Source organism: Cherax quadricarinatus, chromosome 9 (assembly GCF_038502225.1).
Source record: "Cherax quadricarinatus isolate ZL_2023a chromosome 9, ASM3850222v1, whole genome shotgun sequence".
Taxonomy (NCBI): domain Eukaryota; kingdom Metazoa; phylum Arthropoda; class Malacostraca; order Decapoda; family Parastacidae; genus Cherax; species Cherax quadricarinatus.
Window position 1 is genome coordinate 27,058,618 of NC_091300.1, and position 18,427 is coordinate 27,077,044.

General features: G+C 42.7%; 1 protein-coding gene across 3 annotated transcripts in view; it reads right to left on the bottom strand.

Moving 5' to 3' along the window:
- LOC128685942 (protein sax-3-like) overlaps window positions 1-18,427 on the bottom strand; it is a 1,098,442-nt gene that overhangs the window by 443,747 nt on the left and 636,268 nt on the right. For all 3 annotated transcript variants that reach the window (XM_070083369.1, XM_070083370.1, XM_070083368.1), the window contains exon 4: window positions 15,011-15,158. In XM_070083369.1, coding sequence (XP_069939470.1) covers window positions 15,011-15,158 — 148 coding nt within the window. The remainder of the gene's footprint in view (window positions 1-15,010; window positions 15,159-18,427) is intronic.

The window sequence follows — 18,427 nt, forward strand, 5'->3', positions numbered from 1 at the left end:
CCCACACTCCCGCAGATTAAGGAAGCCAAGCCACCCACACTCCCGCAGATCAAGGAAGCCAAGCCACCCACACTCCCCCAGATTAAGGAAGCCAAGCCACCCACACTCCCGCAGATCAAGGAAGCCAAGCCACCCACACTCCTGCAGATCAAGGAAGCCAAGCCACCCACACTTCCGCAGATCAAGGAAGCCAAGCCACCCACACTCCCGCAGATCAAGGAAGCCAAGCCACCCACACTCCCGCAGATCAAGGAAGCCAAGCCACCCACACTCCCGCAGATCAAGGAAGCCAAGCCACCCACACTCCCGCAGATCAAGGAAGCCAAGCCACCCACACTTCCGCAGATGAAGGAAGCCAAGCCACCCACACTTCCGCAGATCAAGGAAGCCAAGCCACCCACACTTCCGCAGATCAAGGAAGCCAAGCCACCCACACTTCCGCAGATCAAGGAAGCCAAGCCACCCACACTCCCGCAGATCAAGGAAGCCAAGCCACCCACACTTCCGCAGATCAAGGAAGCCAAGCCACCCACACTCCCGCAGATCAAGGAAGCCAAGCCACCCACACTTCCGCAGATCAAGGAAGCCAAGCCACCCACACTTCCGCAGATCAAGGAAGCCAAGCCACCCACACTCCCTCAGATCAAGGAAGCCAAGCCACCCACACTTCCGCAGATCAAGGAAGCCAAGCCACCCACACTCCCGCAGATCCAGGAAGCCAAGCCACCCACACTCCCGCAGGTGAAGGAAGCCAAGCCACCCACACTCCCGCAGATCAAGGAAGCCAAGCCACCCACACTTCCGCAGATCAAGGAAGCCAAGCCACCCACACTCCCGCAGATCCAGGAAGCCAAGCCACCCACACTCCCGCAGATCAAGGAAGCCAAGCCACCCACACTCCCGCAGGTGAAGGAAGCCAAGCCACCCACACTCCCGCAGATCAAGGAAGCCAAGCCACCCACACTCCCGCAGGTGAAGGAAGCCAAGCCACCCACACTACCGCAGATCAGGGAAGCCAAGCCGCCCACACTCCCGCAGATCAAGGAAGCCAAGCCACCCACACTCCCGCAGGTGAAGGAAGCCAAGCCACCCACACTCCCGCAGATCAAGGAAGCCAAGCCGCCCACACTCCCGCAGATCAAGGACGCCAAGCCACCTCAAAGCAACTACGTACAAGAAAGCTAATTAGCAAAGTGGCAAAATGCGGACTTGGATTAAGTGAGTCTTTGGCACAGAAAATGTTGAATGACATGGACGCGGCTAAGTTTGTCTGAGATTACCTGGGATGACACGACACAGAAATAAAGTGAGGAGAGAGGAAGAGAGAAAACAGTAGAAAATGAAGAGGAAGAGAAGCGGAGTAGTAGTAGAGAGGAGAAAGTAGAGGAAGACAAGGGAATATTAGCTACATTCTTGTACAAAATTTAAGAAGTCATATTATACATGTAACACTACACACACACACACACACACACACACACATATATATATATATATATATATATATATATATATATATATATATATATATATATATATATATATATATATATATATATATATATATATGTCGTGCCGAATAGGCAGAACTTGCTATCTTGGATATGAGTTCTTGCTAATTGACCAGTTTTACATATTCGGCACGACATATATATATATATATATATATATATATATAAGACGTGGTCACATGTGAGCAAGGCCCACATGTTGCACATGTGTCGTATTCATTATCGTGTAGGTAGTACACGATAATGAAATTATGAGGAATCAGATGTCATAAGTTTTTCAAGCGTCTAAACAGAGAATACTAGAATATCTGCTTCCAAGTATAGCCAGGGGGACACCCACACACTTGCTAGATAGTGTATGAAAAACACAAATAGAAACTCGGTTAGGACATGATTACTAGCAATCCCATGTTAGTCTCCCTCAGTTGTTTAACCTATGAGCATATTAATCACTGTATTATGCTAAAGGTGAATATTACATGATGTAATATTAGCAAACACTGCACCTGAGCTGTTACCTTAATGCTCAACGGGGATGTCAGGAAGAATTCTTCAGAATCAGAGTGCTCAGAAAATGGAAAGAATTAAACAACAATGTGGTTGAGATCAAATAAACACACAGGTTAAGGAAGAGGCATGATAGAGGTCACAGTTCCAAGAGAGAGCGTTCCTAGGAGCAACTAGTTTAAGAGGAAGAGTCTGGAGCTGAGATTCGACCTCTGCAACCACAAAAAAGTGAATACAAACAGGTAGGCACACACACACACACACACACACACACACACACACACACACACACACACACACACACACACACACACCAGTGGATCAAGGGATACTTAACATGAATAAATAAAAAGTTGTTGTCCGAAAAGAGTTATCGGAATGCATGTATCCAGTGGGGTACCAAAAGGATCAATACTGGGACCACAACAATTTTCTTGTGTACATGAACATGACGGAAGTGATTAAGTAAGAAGTATCCCTGCTCCGCTAATATGGACAATGCAAACATATGAGGAACAAAAAAAAAATAAATGTACCTGGGCATTCTGTAGGTTTGGTCTGGCAAGTGGCTGTTAAAAGTTAACCCCAAAAAGATTTGGGAAGTTGAAAGAAAATCAGAAAAGGAATACAGACTTAGGGTGGAAATGCTTCAGATCTTTCTCACGAACTTAAGCAAGGATATTCAACGACACTATATACGGCATATTTCAGGCCCATATTAAATTATACAGCTCCAGCGTGGAACCCACACTTGATCAAGCATGTCAAGAAACTGGAGAAAGTACAGGGGTTTACAACGAGACTATTCCAGGAGCTAAGAGGTTTGAGCTGTGAGAAGTTGAGGGGATAAATCTGATGTCATTGGAGGACAAAAGGGCAAGGGGTCACATGATAACAACGTACAAAACAGGGAGGAGATAGGGAGAAGGACAGATTTTCGAGAGGCTAAAAACAGCTGGAAGTTAAAAACAAAAACGAGTCACGGGGATGCTAAGAAGTAATTTTTCAGCCTTAGAGAAGCCCGGAAATGCAACGATTCGGGAAGTGAGGTGATAGAGGCAAGCTCCATATGTAGCTGTCAGAAGAGGCACGGTAAGGTTTTTCGGAGCCATGGAGAGTAACCCAATACCGGTCAAAGAAGAGGCGGGACCCAGAGCTGAGAATCGACCCCTGCAAATATAAATAGGTGAGTGCACGTACACACGCGCGCGCTCTAAAACGCAATTACACGAACGGAAATCCAACTACACGAATTCTAAAAAGAAAAAAGGTGCACTAGACACGGTGGCTGCAAGCGGTCATTAGAGAGAACAGCTGACTATCATGAAATGTTCTGAGTGCTCCAGTGAAAATGCTTGGGTCAGACCAGGCTTCGATTCCCAGAGGACGGTAATGACTCGCATCCTGTTACCTACATTTGCTGTCCTCGCACATTTCTATAATTGAGAATGATGTATGCCTTACATATATCTATATATATATATATATATATATATATATATATATATATATATATATATATATATATATATATATATATATATATATATATATATATATATATATATATATATATATATATATATATATATATATATATATATATATATATATGAGCTCAGTTTAATCCGTAATAAGCGGCTGTAAATGAATAGACAGAAAGATGATTGAGCTCGGTGGAAAAATATAATTTTCTGTAACAATGTATAGCAAACTTTTGAACGTATCCATTTCTGTGTAGCGCAAATACCTCCACAGGATATTATCAAACGATACCTCCAAACATTGCCCACAGAATGTTCAAAAATGATACCCTCCTCCAGTGGATACTCCACAGTATACCTCCAAAGAATACCCCACAGGGTACCCCCACAGGATACCCCCACAGGATACCGCTCACAGAATAAACCCAGAGGATATCTCTACAAGATACACCTCCAGAGGATATCTCCCCACGTTGTAATCATTTTAAAGTGATGCTGGCTCTACCAGCCTCGGCAAGTAAACAATGCCTAACCGTGAAGAGGCGCACAGGTGAGTTTACAGGTGTGCGTCTACGGCTGTATGAACAGATTTGGATACTGTAGTAGACACTTCATAGCCAGATGTATAATTAATTAGGCATGGTGTTAGTCAGGCGTGTAGAGAACTAGGCACCTGGTTAATCAGGTGTAATGTTATCCATGAAAGGATATAGCAGCGTGTTCAATTAATCCGGTGTTTAATTAACCAGGTATGTTGTTACCAGTGTGCGCAAATAGCTTGGAATGTAGTTAGGTGTCTAGTTATTAAGTGTGTAGTTATTACTGTGTAGCTAGTTAAGAACCTAGTAACAGTAGACGTATAGTTAGTAAGGTGCACAATCTGTTAGTCATGTTCTTTAGGTGCGTATCCGTCTATGTAACCAGGAATCCAGTCAGTGAGACGTTAATCCAGGTGAGTAATTAGTCAGTTTTTTCACTAAACAGATTAGCTATATTGCTAACTAGTTATGTAGCCCTGTGTGTAGTCAGTCAGAAAACAGCACACTTCACATACACACTTTCACTTCACCAGCAGTTACACCATAACAACAGATCTTGTCCAACAGGCATAACTTCTAAATTATTTCATCTTCCTTCTTTTTTGTAACGACACAATCTCCTATTACAACTTTAAAATACAGCCCATCCATACGGTCTAAAATCCTCGCATGTTAGCCTGAGCTTGACGCCTACATGTGCTAATTGCCGAGGAGTGGCATAGCATTACCTTGCATGTCCAGCTATTTTTTACTATGCTTTAAAACCCCTCCTGCTAAAGTGTGCAAAATTTCAACATGATGAAAGGTTTGTTCCCCCAGCATAACAAAGCATAATGGTTCCCTTCGTCTCTCTTTTTTGCAAAGCTCTCCTTTGGATATTAAAGGAAAATGTTTATCCTTTATACACAAACACACACAAACAACTGTGATGTACTATATATATATATATATATATATATATATATATATATATATATATATATATATATATATATATATATATATATATATATATATATAAATAATTTCCTCATGCACACAGAAGCTCTCCTCCCAGCTTGTAACGCTAATCAACTTGCAGGTAAAAATGCAGGTGTTGTTGACGAAGTGTTCCAGGTTTAGAAAAGTCACTGGTCGCGTGACATCGCCGCGGCTCTGTGTGTTCAATGAGCAAGTTGTATTGTCAGTCTGCCCGGGTCTGGCTCTCTCTGGCTCGCTCTCTGGCTCGCTCTCTGGCTCGCTCTCTGGCTCTCTTACCAAGTGTCTCTCATCTCTTTCCTTGAAGCTTCCCCTCGAGCTCACTCTTCCTGTCTCCTCTCCTAGAGCTTTCCCTTTCCTTCTACCCAAATAAAAATCTAGAGTTCTTCTCCCATCCACTATTACAATAATAACAAACCTTCTTCCCTTCCCCTTAGAAAACGAGTTTCTCCTCCGTCCTCACCCCAACTTCTTCTCACCCTCCCTCGCTCCTTTTTGGTTTTCCTTTCCATAGTCAGGAATCTTTATTTTCGTCCATTCACAGGACTCGAGCAGTGTGTTCGACCGCCCTTTTTATTGTCGCTTTTACATCGCCTTAAAAACAGTTTACACTGAGACACAGTAGGGCACTGTGCTCGCTCTCTCTCTCTCTCTCTCTCTCTCTCTCTCTCTCTCTCTCTCTCTCTCTCTCTCTCTCTCAGGATACTTTTTAAAATTAAAAACTTTGCGTGCGTAAGCAATTTTTTTTTTAATTTATGAGAAATATATGGCATGTGTAATTATTTGTTAAGTACATATTGTTTATTGGTTGGAGCGTTCATATTGATTAATTACCGTAGCGTTCGCCAGCCATTGTACATTCCCAGCTGCTTCATAAAAACAGTCACGAGACTGCATCTCAGACTTCAACCCTATGCAAGAGTGAACTTCAAGAAAAAAAACAACATTCTACTTCTAAACCGATTCAAGAGCAGTAGTATTCTCGTTTCCTAAAATAGTTGATTAATATTAGTGTTCTCGTTATTTTCTAAAGCGGAAGAGATTAGAGTTCTTGTTTTCTAAAACGGTCGAGGAGTTGCAGTGCTCTCATTTTCTTCTAAAAAGTTGAATAATAGCGGTGTTATCGTTGTCTTCTGAGACAATTTAACAATAGTGGTGATCTCGTCGTCTTTTTAAACCTTATTAAGAACAGCAGTGGTTCTGTCGCCTTCTAAACGTACTTGAGAGTAGAAGAGCAACTGTTGCTCTTTAAACCGCTTTGAGAGCAGAAGCACTCTTGCTGCCTCGAGTAGAAGCACTTTCGGCGGCTTTTATGAAGCATCGTCGGATGCCACACAAGAGTCAGAACAAAGCAAGACAGTACGCCATTAACACGACGTAATCAGACATCTGAACCGCTGGAGACGGAAGCCTCTTTAAAGGAAAGAAAAATAAAAGAAGTCTATTCAGACTTCACTAACGTTCCTTCACAGGCGCCTTGAAACCATCTTTTGTGAGGCACTGAAAGGTTCACTTCCTGGACCTTGACTCTAGAACATGGAATTCTGCGAGGGGAAAAAATGAGGTTTCTTTCTTTCCTCTATTGATTTAAGCGATGTATATTGTTCTCCATTACACTCAATCGACTTCAACAAAGCTCAGTGTCGAGGCTTGGAGAGAGGAGCGGGTGGGGCTTCAAAGGCACTTATACGAGAGTAAGCCTTTACTTTCGGCAACGTTTTGTTCACAGATGAACTTTTTAAAGTTCACATAGTTCGATTGTGAGCAAAATATTGTTTACATAAAGGCTTCTTCTACTACCATGCTTGTCGGCCTCTTGTTGCCTTTTTAAACAGAAAGTGACAACTTAGTCCACTCTGCTAGGTTAGGTTTGCGAGCTTCGGAAGGTCGAGTGAATGTGAGCTCTTGAGATATACAGTTATTTATGAAAGAGAGCGATACTGCTATTTAAGAGTGAGATACTTTTTTTAAGAGCGATACTATTATTTAAGAAAGTAACATTGTTATTCATGAGGAGTAATATTGTTACATAAGAGTGTGACAGCGTTATTTGAGAGACATGAATGGATTTACAAATACATAAAGCTTCTGTAGCATTAAACATCAGTTTACGCCCAAAACTCTTACGTGGCATCATTATGAGATGATTATCTGGGGGAGAGGGGACTCAACTTGGCTAAGGCAGCGGATGCCTAACCACTGAACGGATTAAACGGATTACCAAGTGACGAAGATATGGTCCAAGCGGTGTGCTACCCCCGCCGTGTGCAGAGAAACCACGTCTCAGAGCTTCGCACCTATTTTGGTTAGACTCTTTTCTCCATGTCAATACTTCAAAAAAATTTTCTCTTCTTGGAAACATAGTCTGGTTGAGCCTGTCTCGGAGACAAGCTGCCACTTCAATCTCTCTATCCTTTGTTACCCCCGCTTCTGTTCTGAGGTTGTTGAACTTCGTAACAGCCTTTAGGAGCACCTTCAACAACAAAGTCTTCACAACGCTGCTTACGATATATGCATTTACAGTATATCTTAATTTTAGTGAATAACAAAAATTGAATTTTCTGGAAAAAAATGAAAAATCTCAGAAAGCTTTAATATACTGTGAACAAGATTGTTCATTTCATATAAAATATTAAATTTTTTTTGCCAAATTTTCCTCAATATATAGTTAGAGTAATCATGGCTAATTATAGAGTATACAGCTCCGGCGTGCAGCTCCCACTTTATATGAACATGCTCAGGAACCATGAAATTTCTCGTGGCCTCCAGATAGACTTGTCCTGTAGCTGAGAAAGAAACACTCTGAGGAGAGGCTGGACGAATTTGTTGTGAAGATCTTTGAACAGGGAAAATCATAATTAGATATAATTACGGAGAATTAGATACTTAGATAAACTGACAGGTCATGCAGGGACAGTCAAAATACGACGATCATAGACACAGTGACTTAGAAGCAACGAAAGCAGAGCATTACAAAAGTAAAAGGAAAAGATAAGGAAGTGGTAGAAGGAAACTTCGTACACAGTTTCAAAAGTAGGTATGACAATAACTAAGGAGGGGGGAGGATTCATTAATTGCAGACATCCTAGTTAAAGAGGCAGGACTAGCAGTTACTTGCTCCTCTCTGACTACCATGTTGTCTGGGAGCATCAAAAGTGTCCCCTTCAAAACAAACTCCCTCAGTTACCTAACTACCACGCAAACTACATCCCCTCCTTCCCTCTCACTAAGTCTCTCTTTCATTTTCTTTCCCTTTCTATCTCTCCCTCCCTCTCTCTACGATATTTGTTCCTTCTCTTTTCCTCTTTTATTTTTCCTTCTTCTCCTTCCTTATATCTTCCTCCCTCCTTATATTTTTCTTCTTCTCTTTATCCATTTATTTAACCATCCATCCCCACCTCGTCCTACCGCCCCTTCTCTCTCTCTCTCTCTCTCTCTCTCTCTCTCTCTCTCTCTCTCTCTCTCTCTCTCTCTCTGTCTCGCTCTCTCTCTCCTCTCTCTCTCTCTCTCTCTCTCTCTCTGTTTGACAAGGTTTTGGATCTCTAGCTTTATTGACAAGCTATTTACAGGTTAAGGATTCCTGACTTTAATAACAAACTTAGAGCTGTTACCTACATCAGCTCATTTGAAAGAATTTTTACTATGAAACACAAAAGTAGGGAACACGAGGAAGTTGGAGCCATCTGTGGGCCAGACATTTTCATCTGATCAACTGACTTTATCTCGTTGACATTATAATGCTGTACAAATGTGTTCCATACTCGAGTTATCCTGGGGATAAATGATCTCAGATGAAGTGATGTTCTGGAGAAGGATACAGCCAGAGTGAAGTTGCTGCTTTCTGCCCGTCTTGTGGTATAGAAACTTGCTTCACGCTGTCCTCGAAGTGGATCCAAGTGTGATACTTTGACAGTGTTGGCCTTGTACATAACAGTAAGGCCACCCACATTCCCCCTGTGTTGAAGGCTCTGCTGAAATAGCAGATCTATCCAGGATTGGTCCAGGCGAGAGATGAGACGTCTTGCTCTGTTCTCTACTCTGTCAAGCAGTTGCAGATGAGAAGGGGGGCAGGCAAACCAAGAAAGTGGAGCATACTCAAGGTGTGAGTGTACTTGTGCCTCGTACAGAATCTTGCAACCCCTACTGTCAAGCAGATGCGAGATGCGGCGAAGTGCTGTAAGTTGTCTCTCTCTCTCTCTCTCTCTCTCCAACCAAAGGCCAAAGTTGTCTGTATCTTAAAAGTCCACCTAAGATAATCCACCTCCTTCCCTTCCTCCCTGCTTCCGTCTCTCCTCCCATCCTCCTTTTCTTATTCTCTCCTTTTCCCTTTTTCCCTGCCTCACGTCCACCTTTCCCCCACACTCCCGCTTCTCCTCTATGCTTGAGGCGATAGTCGTCTCTATCAAACGCCGCCAGTAGAACTGTACCCATCCTCAGGAACATGTACGACACACGTGAGTAATTTCTTTGCTATTATTATACCATATGAACAGCTAAACAAGTAGAGAGGGAGAGTCACACAGCTACAGGGAAATGGGAGGTAATCAGGTTTAATCCAAGGATGGGGAGGGTAGTTTAACGAGTGGTGAACGTGAAGATTTAAACGTTTTCTGGACACACTCAGATACCTCACTGCCAGACGTAGCGAATGTTTTTCTTGCTTCTTGGGGATTTTCCCCAACCTATGCTAAAATAACAATCTAACGTTGCTAAACCCAACAAATCCTAGACTCACCTAATTTGATCTAAGCTGATTTAACCTAACTAAACTTCGGAAAAACCTAACTTAACCTAACCAATGCATACTAAACTGATCCTAGCCTAATACAACTTACCTATTCTATTGTAGCCTAATCTTTAAGCTAACTTCACCTAACAAAACCTTGGCTAACTTTACCTAACGTAACTGCTTAACCTAACAATCTACCCTAACCTAGCTTTACTTAGCATGACCTAGCCTAGCCTAAATCAACCAAAACTCACCTAACGCAGCCTAACTTGAAATAAAGAAAACGTTATTTTTAGCATTACAAGAAGCATTAGAAATTCGTTGTTGGGAACTCGATTAAGCCTAACAGGGCAACTTTCCAACCTTCCCACTAGAGGTCTTCATCTCATTTTGGCCCCAAAGTCATCTTCAGTATAATTTTGGGGACAAAGTCGTAGTCATACAAATTCTATGGCCGTCCGATCATGCATCACCAGGCCTAGTTGCTCCACCTTTGGCTGATTGTGTCCATTGAAACTCTGGTAGCTTCTTTAATCTCTAATGAAGCACTTGACGATGCCCTCATTGCCCTACTGAAGACTCTCAGCTCAAGCTGACAGATTTTAACAGTATGTACTTCATCCTTGTGAGGTGAAATACAAGTGGGAAACATAGTATTGCTCACATTATGTAACTATCATAGAGAATAGGGCAGCATCACACTGCTTGTGGATTCAGCTTTGCTAAATATATAAAAAATCAATATGTCCTCTGACACCCCTACAAACCATTAAATCCACCCGCCCCCTCCATCCAAAAACAGACTATGTGTAGACACCATTCAACAAGTTGTAAGAAACTTAACATACGAAATGAAGACCAGGTTTCTGTATCAGTCTCTCAGGAAAGTTGTTCTTCTGAAAAGGACATACACTCAGTGGGAGAAGATGGTCCCCTGGGAAGAGCTGAGGGGAAGGGAAGAGGGGAGACAGAGGGAAGAACAGGACTGGAAGAAGTAGGAGTGAAGAAAGTGGAAGAAAGACGAGAGGAAATTGGAATGGAGAATTTGATAATACGTATAGGTGGAAGAGGGGATTGAGGGAGGTGAGAGGAGAGAGGGATAAAAGGAATAATTGATATTGGAGAGAAGGGCGAGGGGAGAGAGGAAAGAGGGGTGAAGGGTGAGAGAAGAGTAAGGTGAAGTGGAGGGAGAGAGGAGAGAGGGGTGAAGAGAGTTAAGAAGGGTTCGAGGAAAGGGATAATGGAGAAAGGAGACAGGTGAATGGAGAGAGGGTTGAGGATCCAGAGTAGAAAGGGTTGTGAGGAGAAAAGCAAGAGGAGAGGTGATGGGAGAGGCATCAAGAGCTGAAGCAAAAGGGAGAGGCATAAAAAGCTGAAGCAAAAGAGAGTAGAGAGAGGTAAGAGGGGGAGGGAATGAAGAAACTAAACCTGACAATCTTAGAGGAGAGAAACATTGAGGAAGACTTAATTACGCCATGCAAGTATCTGACAGAGACCTGGACAGGTTGCAAACCTGGTCCAGCAACTGGCTCCTTGAATTTAACCCTGCCAAATGCAAAGTCATGAAGATTGGGGAAGGGCAAAGAAGGCCCCAGACAGCGTACAGGCTAGGTGGCCAAAGACTGCAAACCTCACTCAAGGAAAAAGATCTTGGGGTGAGTATAATACCGGGCACATCTTCTGAGGTGCACATGAAGCAGATAATTGCTGCAGCATATGGGCGCCTGGCAAACCTGAGAACAGCGTTCAAGACTGTACACCGTGTACGTCAGGCCCATACTGGAGTATGCAACAGCAGTTTGGAACCCACACCTGGTCAATACGTCAAGAAATTAGAGAAAGTGCAAAGGTTTGCAACAAGACTAGTTCCATAGCTAAGGGGAATGAACTTCGAAGAAAGGTTAAGGGAAATCGGCCTGACGACACTGGAAGACAGGAGGGTTAGGGGAGACATGATAACAACATACCAAATACTTCGAGGAATTTACAGGGTGGACAGAGACAGGAGGTTCTAAAGATGGGACACAGAAACAAGGGGTCACAATTGGAAGTTGAGGACTCAGATGAGTCAAAGAGATGTAAGGAAGTATTTCTTCATTCACAGAGTTGTCAGGGAGTGGAATAGTCTGGAAAGTGATGTAGTGGCGGCAGGATCCATACATAGCTTTAAGACGACAATACAATAAAGCTCATGGAGCAGGGAGAGAGAGAGGACCTAGTAGTGTTCAGTGAAGAGGCGGGACCAGGAGCTGTGAATCGACCCCTGCAACCACAAATAGGTGAGTACACACACACACACACACACATATTTCGGTGAGTACAACTCAGTAAGAACCCACACATATATGTACACTACCTGCACACTATGTTAGCATGTGGATATTATACTTACACATTTTCACCTGTACAAGTACACTCAGCAACTGAATTCTCTGGCTCTTGTACCTGTCAGTCTTAACTGACTTAAGCTTTTACAATATCTGAACTGACAAAACCTAGTACGGTTGTACTGGACCCATTCACTGCTTTGTACTTATACACTTAACGACTGAAAGCACCGAGTGGTGCTCACACCTGACAAAGCCGATCTTGTGTATCATAAAGTCCCCACTCACCTTACTGAGCAGAATTCTCCTGTACGCTACCGGCGTCTCGCATCTTAACCATAATCAAAATTATGACAATGGGAAAACATCCAATGTACAATGACCACTAAAAATTTGAAAAAAATAGGGACCAAATAATTATATTTGATTATAGCTGCAATATAGAAACAGGATGCGAAGGCAAATACTCTCTATGAAGCAATAAAGACAAGTTTAAAATGATAGAGGTAGGATAATCAAAGACAGAAGAAAGTAGTGTTTGTGGCTAAAGTACAGAGAATGGAAGAGGGTGAAGCAGAAGGGATAGAGGATGCAGAAAGGAAAAAGAGCTAAAAAAAATTGCGAACTAGTTTATGAGAGACCAGACAGCGCAGATAAGAGATACTAAATTACTACAGGTGGCGGCAAATTTATCAAAATATAGATAAAAAAAATCCACGTAAGTGCAACGATTTCTATTTCAGAGCTACGAAGTATGAATTAAAATGTAGAAAAGATGCTGGAAACATTCTCACTGAAAGACAGTAATGAAAGGTATTGAAACACTTACTGGAAGACAGCAATAAAAGGTATGGAAACACTCACTGGAAGACAGTAATAAAAGATACTGGAAACACCCTCACTGGAACACAGCAATAAAAGTCACTAGAAACACCTTGAAGACAATATAAAAAAATGGTACAAATTTTATGAAATAATGAGCGAAACGACAGGAAACGATAGGAAACGATAGGAAACGACAAGGAACGATAGAAGACAGTAATAAAAGATACTGGAAACACCCTCACTGGAACACAGCAATAAAAGTCACTAGAAACACCTTGAAGACAATATAAAAAAAATGGTACAAATTTTATGAAATAATGAGCGAAACGACAGGAAACGATAGGAAACGATAGGAAACGACAGGAAACGATAGGAAACGATAGGAAACGATAGGAAACGGATTAAGCTGAACATTTACACCAGCTGCATTAAAAAAGAAAATAAACAGTGTTCTCCTGTTCTTCGGATCAGAGTTGATTATCACAAATTCCAGGTGAGGTGTGTATTGCTTGTGGGTTTATCGCTACCCCAAACATATCATAAGTCAAAAACTAATAAAAAAAATTACTGTGACCCATTTTGTTACGATTTAACCTGGCTGGAACGATACAAAACATGAGGCAAACACGTCTGAATATGGCTATACAAATCTGGATATTCCTGAGCATGCCTAAGTATGACTATACAAGTCTAGACATGTTTGAATATGACTATACAAGTCTAGACATGTTTGAATATTACTATACAAGACTAGATATTTCTGAATATATCTGAACACGCATAAACATGTCTGAACATATATAAACATACCTGGACGTGTGTAAAAACAATGCATAAAAATGGCTGAACATGTCTCAGAATGACTGAACATGTCTGGCCATGTTGATGCGTCACTGCAACCTGTTAGGAACATTTAGAGCGTTTGAAATGCTGGGTAAACAGGAGGGAGGGAGAGAAAGAGGGGAGTGAGAATTGAGAAGGGTGGCGAGGAAGGGGAAGGGAGGTAATAGGATGGAAAACCTTGGGGAAGAGAGACAAAAAGGAGATGGGATAGTGGAATGGAATAGACCGACAGAGATTTAAGGATGGACAGTACAAGAAAGAAAGGAAAAAGAATCGAGCAGGGACGAAAGAGAGAGAGAGAGAGAGAGAGAGAGAGAGAGAGAGAGAGAGAGAGAGAGAGAGAGAGAGAGAGAGAGAGAGAGAGAGAGAGAGAAATGTATATATTTTTTTTAAATTTGAGTATAGTGGACATGGAGGTAGGCTGGAATAGCACAGGCCACCATGGAGGTTAAGGTGGGGTAGCGCAGGCCACCATGGAGGTAGACAGAGATAGCGCAGGCCACCATAGAGGTAGGCTGGGGTAGCGCAGGCCATCATAGAGGTAGGCTGGGGTAGCGCAGGCCTACTGTAAAGCCATTAAGGTCAGTAATTAACACTGAGGCCAGCACACACTGGTGCGTAAATACTAAGTAAACATAACGGAGTTTGAAGTTTGAGTTGTGATGAGGCCTGAGAGATGAGGGTGAGGGAAAGGGATGAGGGAGAGGGATGAGGGAGAGTGGAGAAGGAGAGGGGTGAGGGTGAGAAGGGACGTAGAAGTGTGCAGGAATAGAGACGAGGAGAAGGGGGGATAGAGAGAGAGACAGAGAGACACACAAGAAGGGAAGAAGGGGAGCAGGAACAGATTTAAAATGTGAGAGTGCAGGTGAAGGGACGAAGAATAGGGAGGAAGCAGGCAGAGGAGTAACTAACACACGAGACACTAGAAGGTTTGTTTGAAAGGGGAGGAAGAAAAACAAAGAGCAGGTGTGAAGAGAATATGGGGGGAGGGAGGGTATAAGAATATAGGGATAAGGAAAGAGAATATCGGGTATGGGGAGGGCATATGAAGGTAGGGAATGAAGTACAGTTGATGAGGAGAAGCTGGGCATAAGGGAAGAGATGACAAAGGGAGCAATCGAAGTTGCAGAAACAGGAAAAAGAGAAGTGGTGTGTGTGTGTGTGTGTGTGTGTGTGTGTGTGTGTGTGTGTGTGTGTGTGTGTGTGTGTGTGTGTGTGTGTGTGTGTGTGTGTGTGTGTGTGTGTGTACACATGTACTTCGTCTCACCTGTCATCAAGGACGAGAGTGTGACCGTCCTTGGTCCAGGAGACCAGTGGTTCAGGATGCCCTTTGGGAGGGTAGCACTCGAGCACTGCTCTCTCCCCAGCCACCACCCTCGCGCCGCTCGGGGAGCTGCGGAAGTCGTCACGCAGAACTGTGGGTAAAAAACAGGGAGAAAGGAATTAAAAAAAAAACATAACTGGTTTATGACATTAATGATGAAGATTGAGACACTTAAGCAGCACTTGTCGGTTTTTCAAACCATTCATCACGACATTAATGATGCTGGTTATACTCTCCATATTTTTAACGCGATTATAAACATGGCTAATAAACAATAATATTATTATTATTCTGCCACAAAGAAGATGCAAAGAAGAGCCAGGACACATAGATGGCAGCCACAAGGAAGACGCATCTGGACATAGATGGCAGCCACAAGGAAGACGCATCTGGACATAGATGGCAGCCACAAGGAAGACGCATCTGGACATAGATGGCAGCCACAAGGAAGACGCATCTGGACATAGATGGCAGCCACAAGGAAGACGCATCTGGACATAGATGGCAGCCACAAGGAAGACGCATCTGGACATAGATGGCAGCCACAAGGAAGACGCATCTGGACATAGATGGCAGCCACAAGGAAGACGCATCTAGACATAGATGGCAGCCACAAGGAAGACGCATCTAGACATAGATGGCAGCCACAAGGAAGACGCATCTAGACATAGATGGCAGCCTCCGGGGAATTTTAAAATATTTCTTTAATAATCTCTGGATAATGAAGAAGTGATGGACTCAAATAATATACACAGTCTCTAGAGTAGGTATGATCGGGCTCTGTAGGTCAGATATCAGAAAAGCCAGTCCATAAAAATTAGAGAAAAGGGACCAGGAGCTATAACTCGACACTAGAAAGTTAACTAAGCAAGTACAACAACGAGTACACGATCATAAACTGCAATATAACGTCCGAAATGTGCCAGATTAACCAGGTTGCGATGCCTATGTAAACATGCTAGAAACTAACAAAAACAGTCTGGTTGACCTTCCGAACAGGCTATGAGAATATAAGAACCCTCAAAACTAGCCACACGTAAGTCACAAGTACCAGACATGCGCAATGACGGCAAAGTAATATATCCTGGCGAGTAATAAATCTTACATCCACATAATACCACACTAATGAGATCGTATATCTAATATCTTGAAAGTATTGCTGAGATCCATCGAAAGAGAGATAGAGAAAGAGAGAGAGAAACAGAGAGAGACAGTATCCATGTATGAAATAAAATGAGTTTTATTTCATACAGCCGACATTCATTCCTCAAATCAACCAGTCTCCAAACCCAGATTCGTACTTGGACCAGAATTAATAGGATTAAAAGTTTCACCCATATTTATGGGTACTCGTAATATATACAGTGGAACCTCGGAGTTTGAACTTAATTTCTTCCAAGGTGGTGTTAGAACTGCAGAAAGTTCTCAGGCTTTAATCAGCCACATACACTGGAGGATGATGAACGGACTCTTCCAAAAGTTTCTGACAGTTAGGTCAGTGTAAAAGGTCACTGTTGAAATAGGGCTTTCCTGTAGTTTTTTTGCAAATGAATTGTAAACGAGCCAGTGTTTTCGGACTCCAGAAAAACGTTCAAAGACCGGTCAACTTTCCCTGTACAAAACTGTCCGGACTCCAGTTTGTTCAAGGTCCGGTACGTTCGAACACTATACATACATACGAAATTACCAACAAGAGAACTGTTGTAAATAAATACATGTTTTTTCGAGAATGAAAAAATCTACTGAATTTAGCATCCTTGTTGAACTTAGTATGACGTAAGAGAGTTTGCATGGAAAGGCGACTCACCCTCATGCATAAAACAAAAAAAAAGATATATAGAAGAAAGAGACCAAGCTAGTATTCAGACATTTCACTCTACACAAAGCGAAACAGTGGGTCAATAAAAGCTTTGCCTTTATTCCTCACACACACACACGCACACCCACACCCACACACACACACACACACACACACACACACACACACACACAAACACATACCCACACACACAACTCACCCACCCAAGAACATACACACTGTTTCATAGCCACATCAGGAGAGAACAACAGTCAAGGACCAGGTAATCAGGTTGAGGAAGGAAGGTGGAGAAACTCACAAGAAACGACCAAGAAGTATGCGAGGAGCTCAACATGAGATTTAAAGAAGTATTTACAGTGGAGACAGAAAAGACTCCGGGAAGTTAAAAATAGGGGCGTACGCCAACAAGCGATATACCAACAAGTGCTGGATGAAATACACACAACTGAGGAGGAGGTGAAGAAGCTACTACGTGGACTGGGTACCTCAAAGGCCACGGGACCGGACAACATCTCTCCGTGGGTCCTTAAAGAGGGAGCTGAGACGCTGTGTGTACCATTAACAACAATCTTTAACACATCCATTGAAAATGAATAACTACCCGAGATATGGACGACGACAGTGTAGTCCTAATTTTTAAGAAAGGAGACAGATATGAGGTATTAAACTGCAGACCAGTGTCACTGACATCTACAGTATGCAAAGTCATAGAGAGGATTATCAGGAGGAGAGTTGTGGAACAAGCTTATAAATGACAACCCTAACTATTTCAAGGAAGGGAAATTACGTGTCACAAACTTACTGCAGTTTTATGACAAAGTAACGGAAGTAAGACACAAGAGAGAGGGGTGGGTAGATTGCATTTTCTTGGACTGCAAGAAGGCCTTCAACACAGTTCCTCACAAGAGATTAGTGCAAAAGCTACAGGATCAGGCATGCATAACAGGAAGGGCACTGCAATGGATCAGAGAATACTTGACAGGGAGGCAACAACGAGTCATGGTACGTGATGAGGTGTCAGACTGGGTGCCTGTGACGAGCGGGGTTGAACAGGGGTCAGTTCTAGGACCAGTAATGTTTTTGGTATATGTGAATGACATGACGGAAGGGATAGACTTAAAAGTATCCCTCTTTGAAGATGATGTGAAGTTAATGAGGAGAATCAAATCGGATGAGGAAAGGGAAAAGGATTTTGGTGTGAGTATAATACCGAGCACATTTCCTGAGGCGCACATCAACCAGATAACTGCTGCAGCATATGGGCGCCTCTCAAACCTAGGAATAGTGTTCTGACTCGTCAGTAAGGAATCATTCAAGACTCTGTACACTGTGTGCGTCAGGCCCGTATCAGAGTATGCAGCACCAGTTTGGAACCCACACCTGGTCACGTCAAGAAATTAGAGAAAGTGCAAAGGTTTGCAACAAGACTAGTTCCAGAGCTAAGGGACATGTCCTACGAGGAGAGGTTAAGGGAAATCGTCTGACGACACTGGAAGACAAGAGAGATAGGGGGGACATGATAACGACATATAAAGTACTGA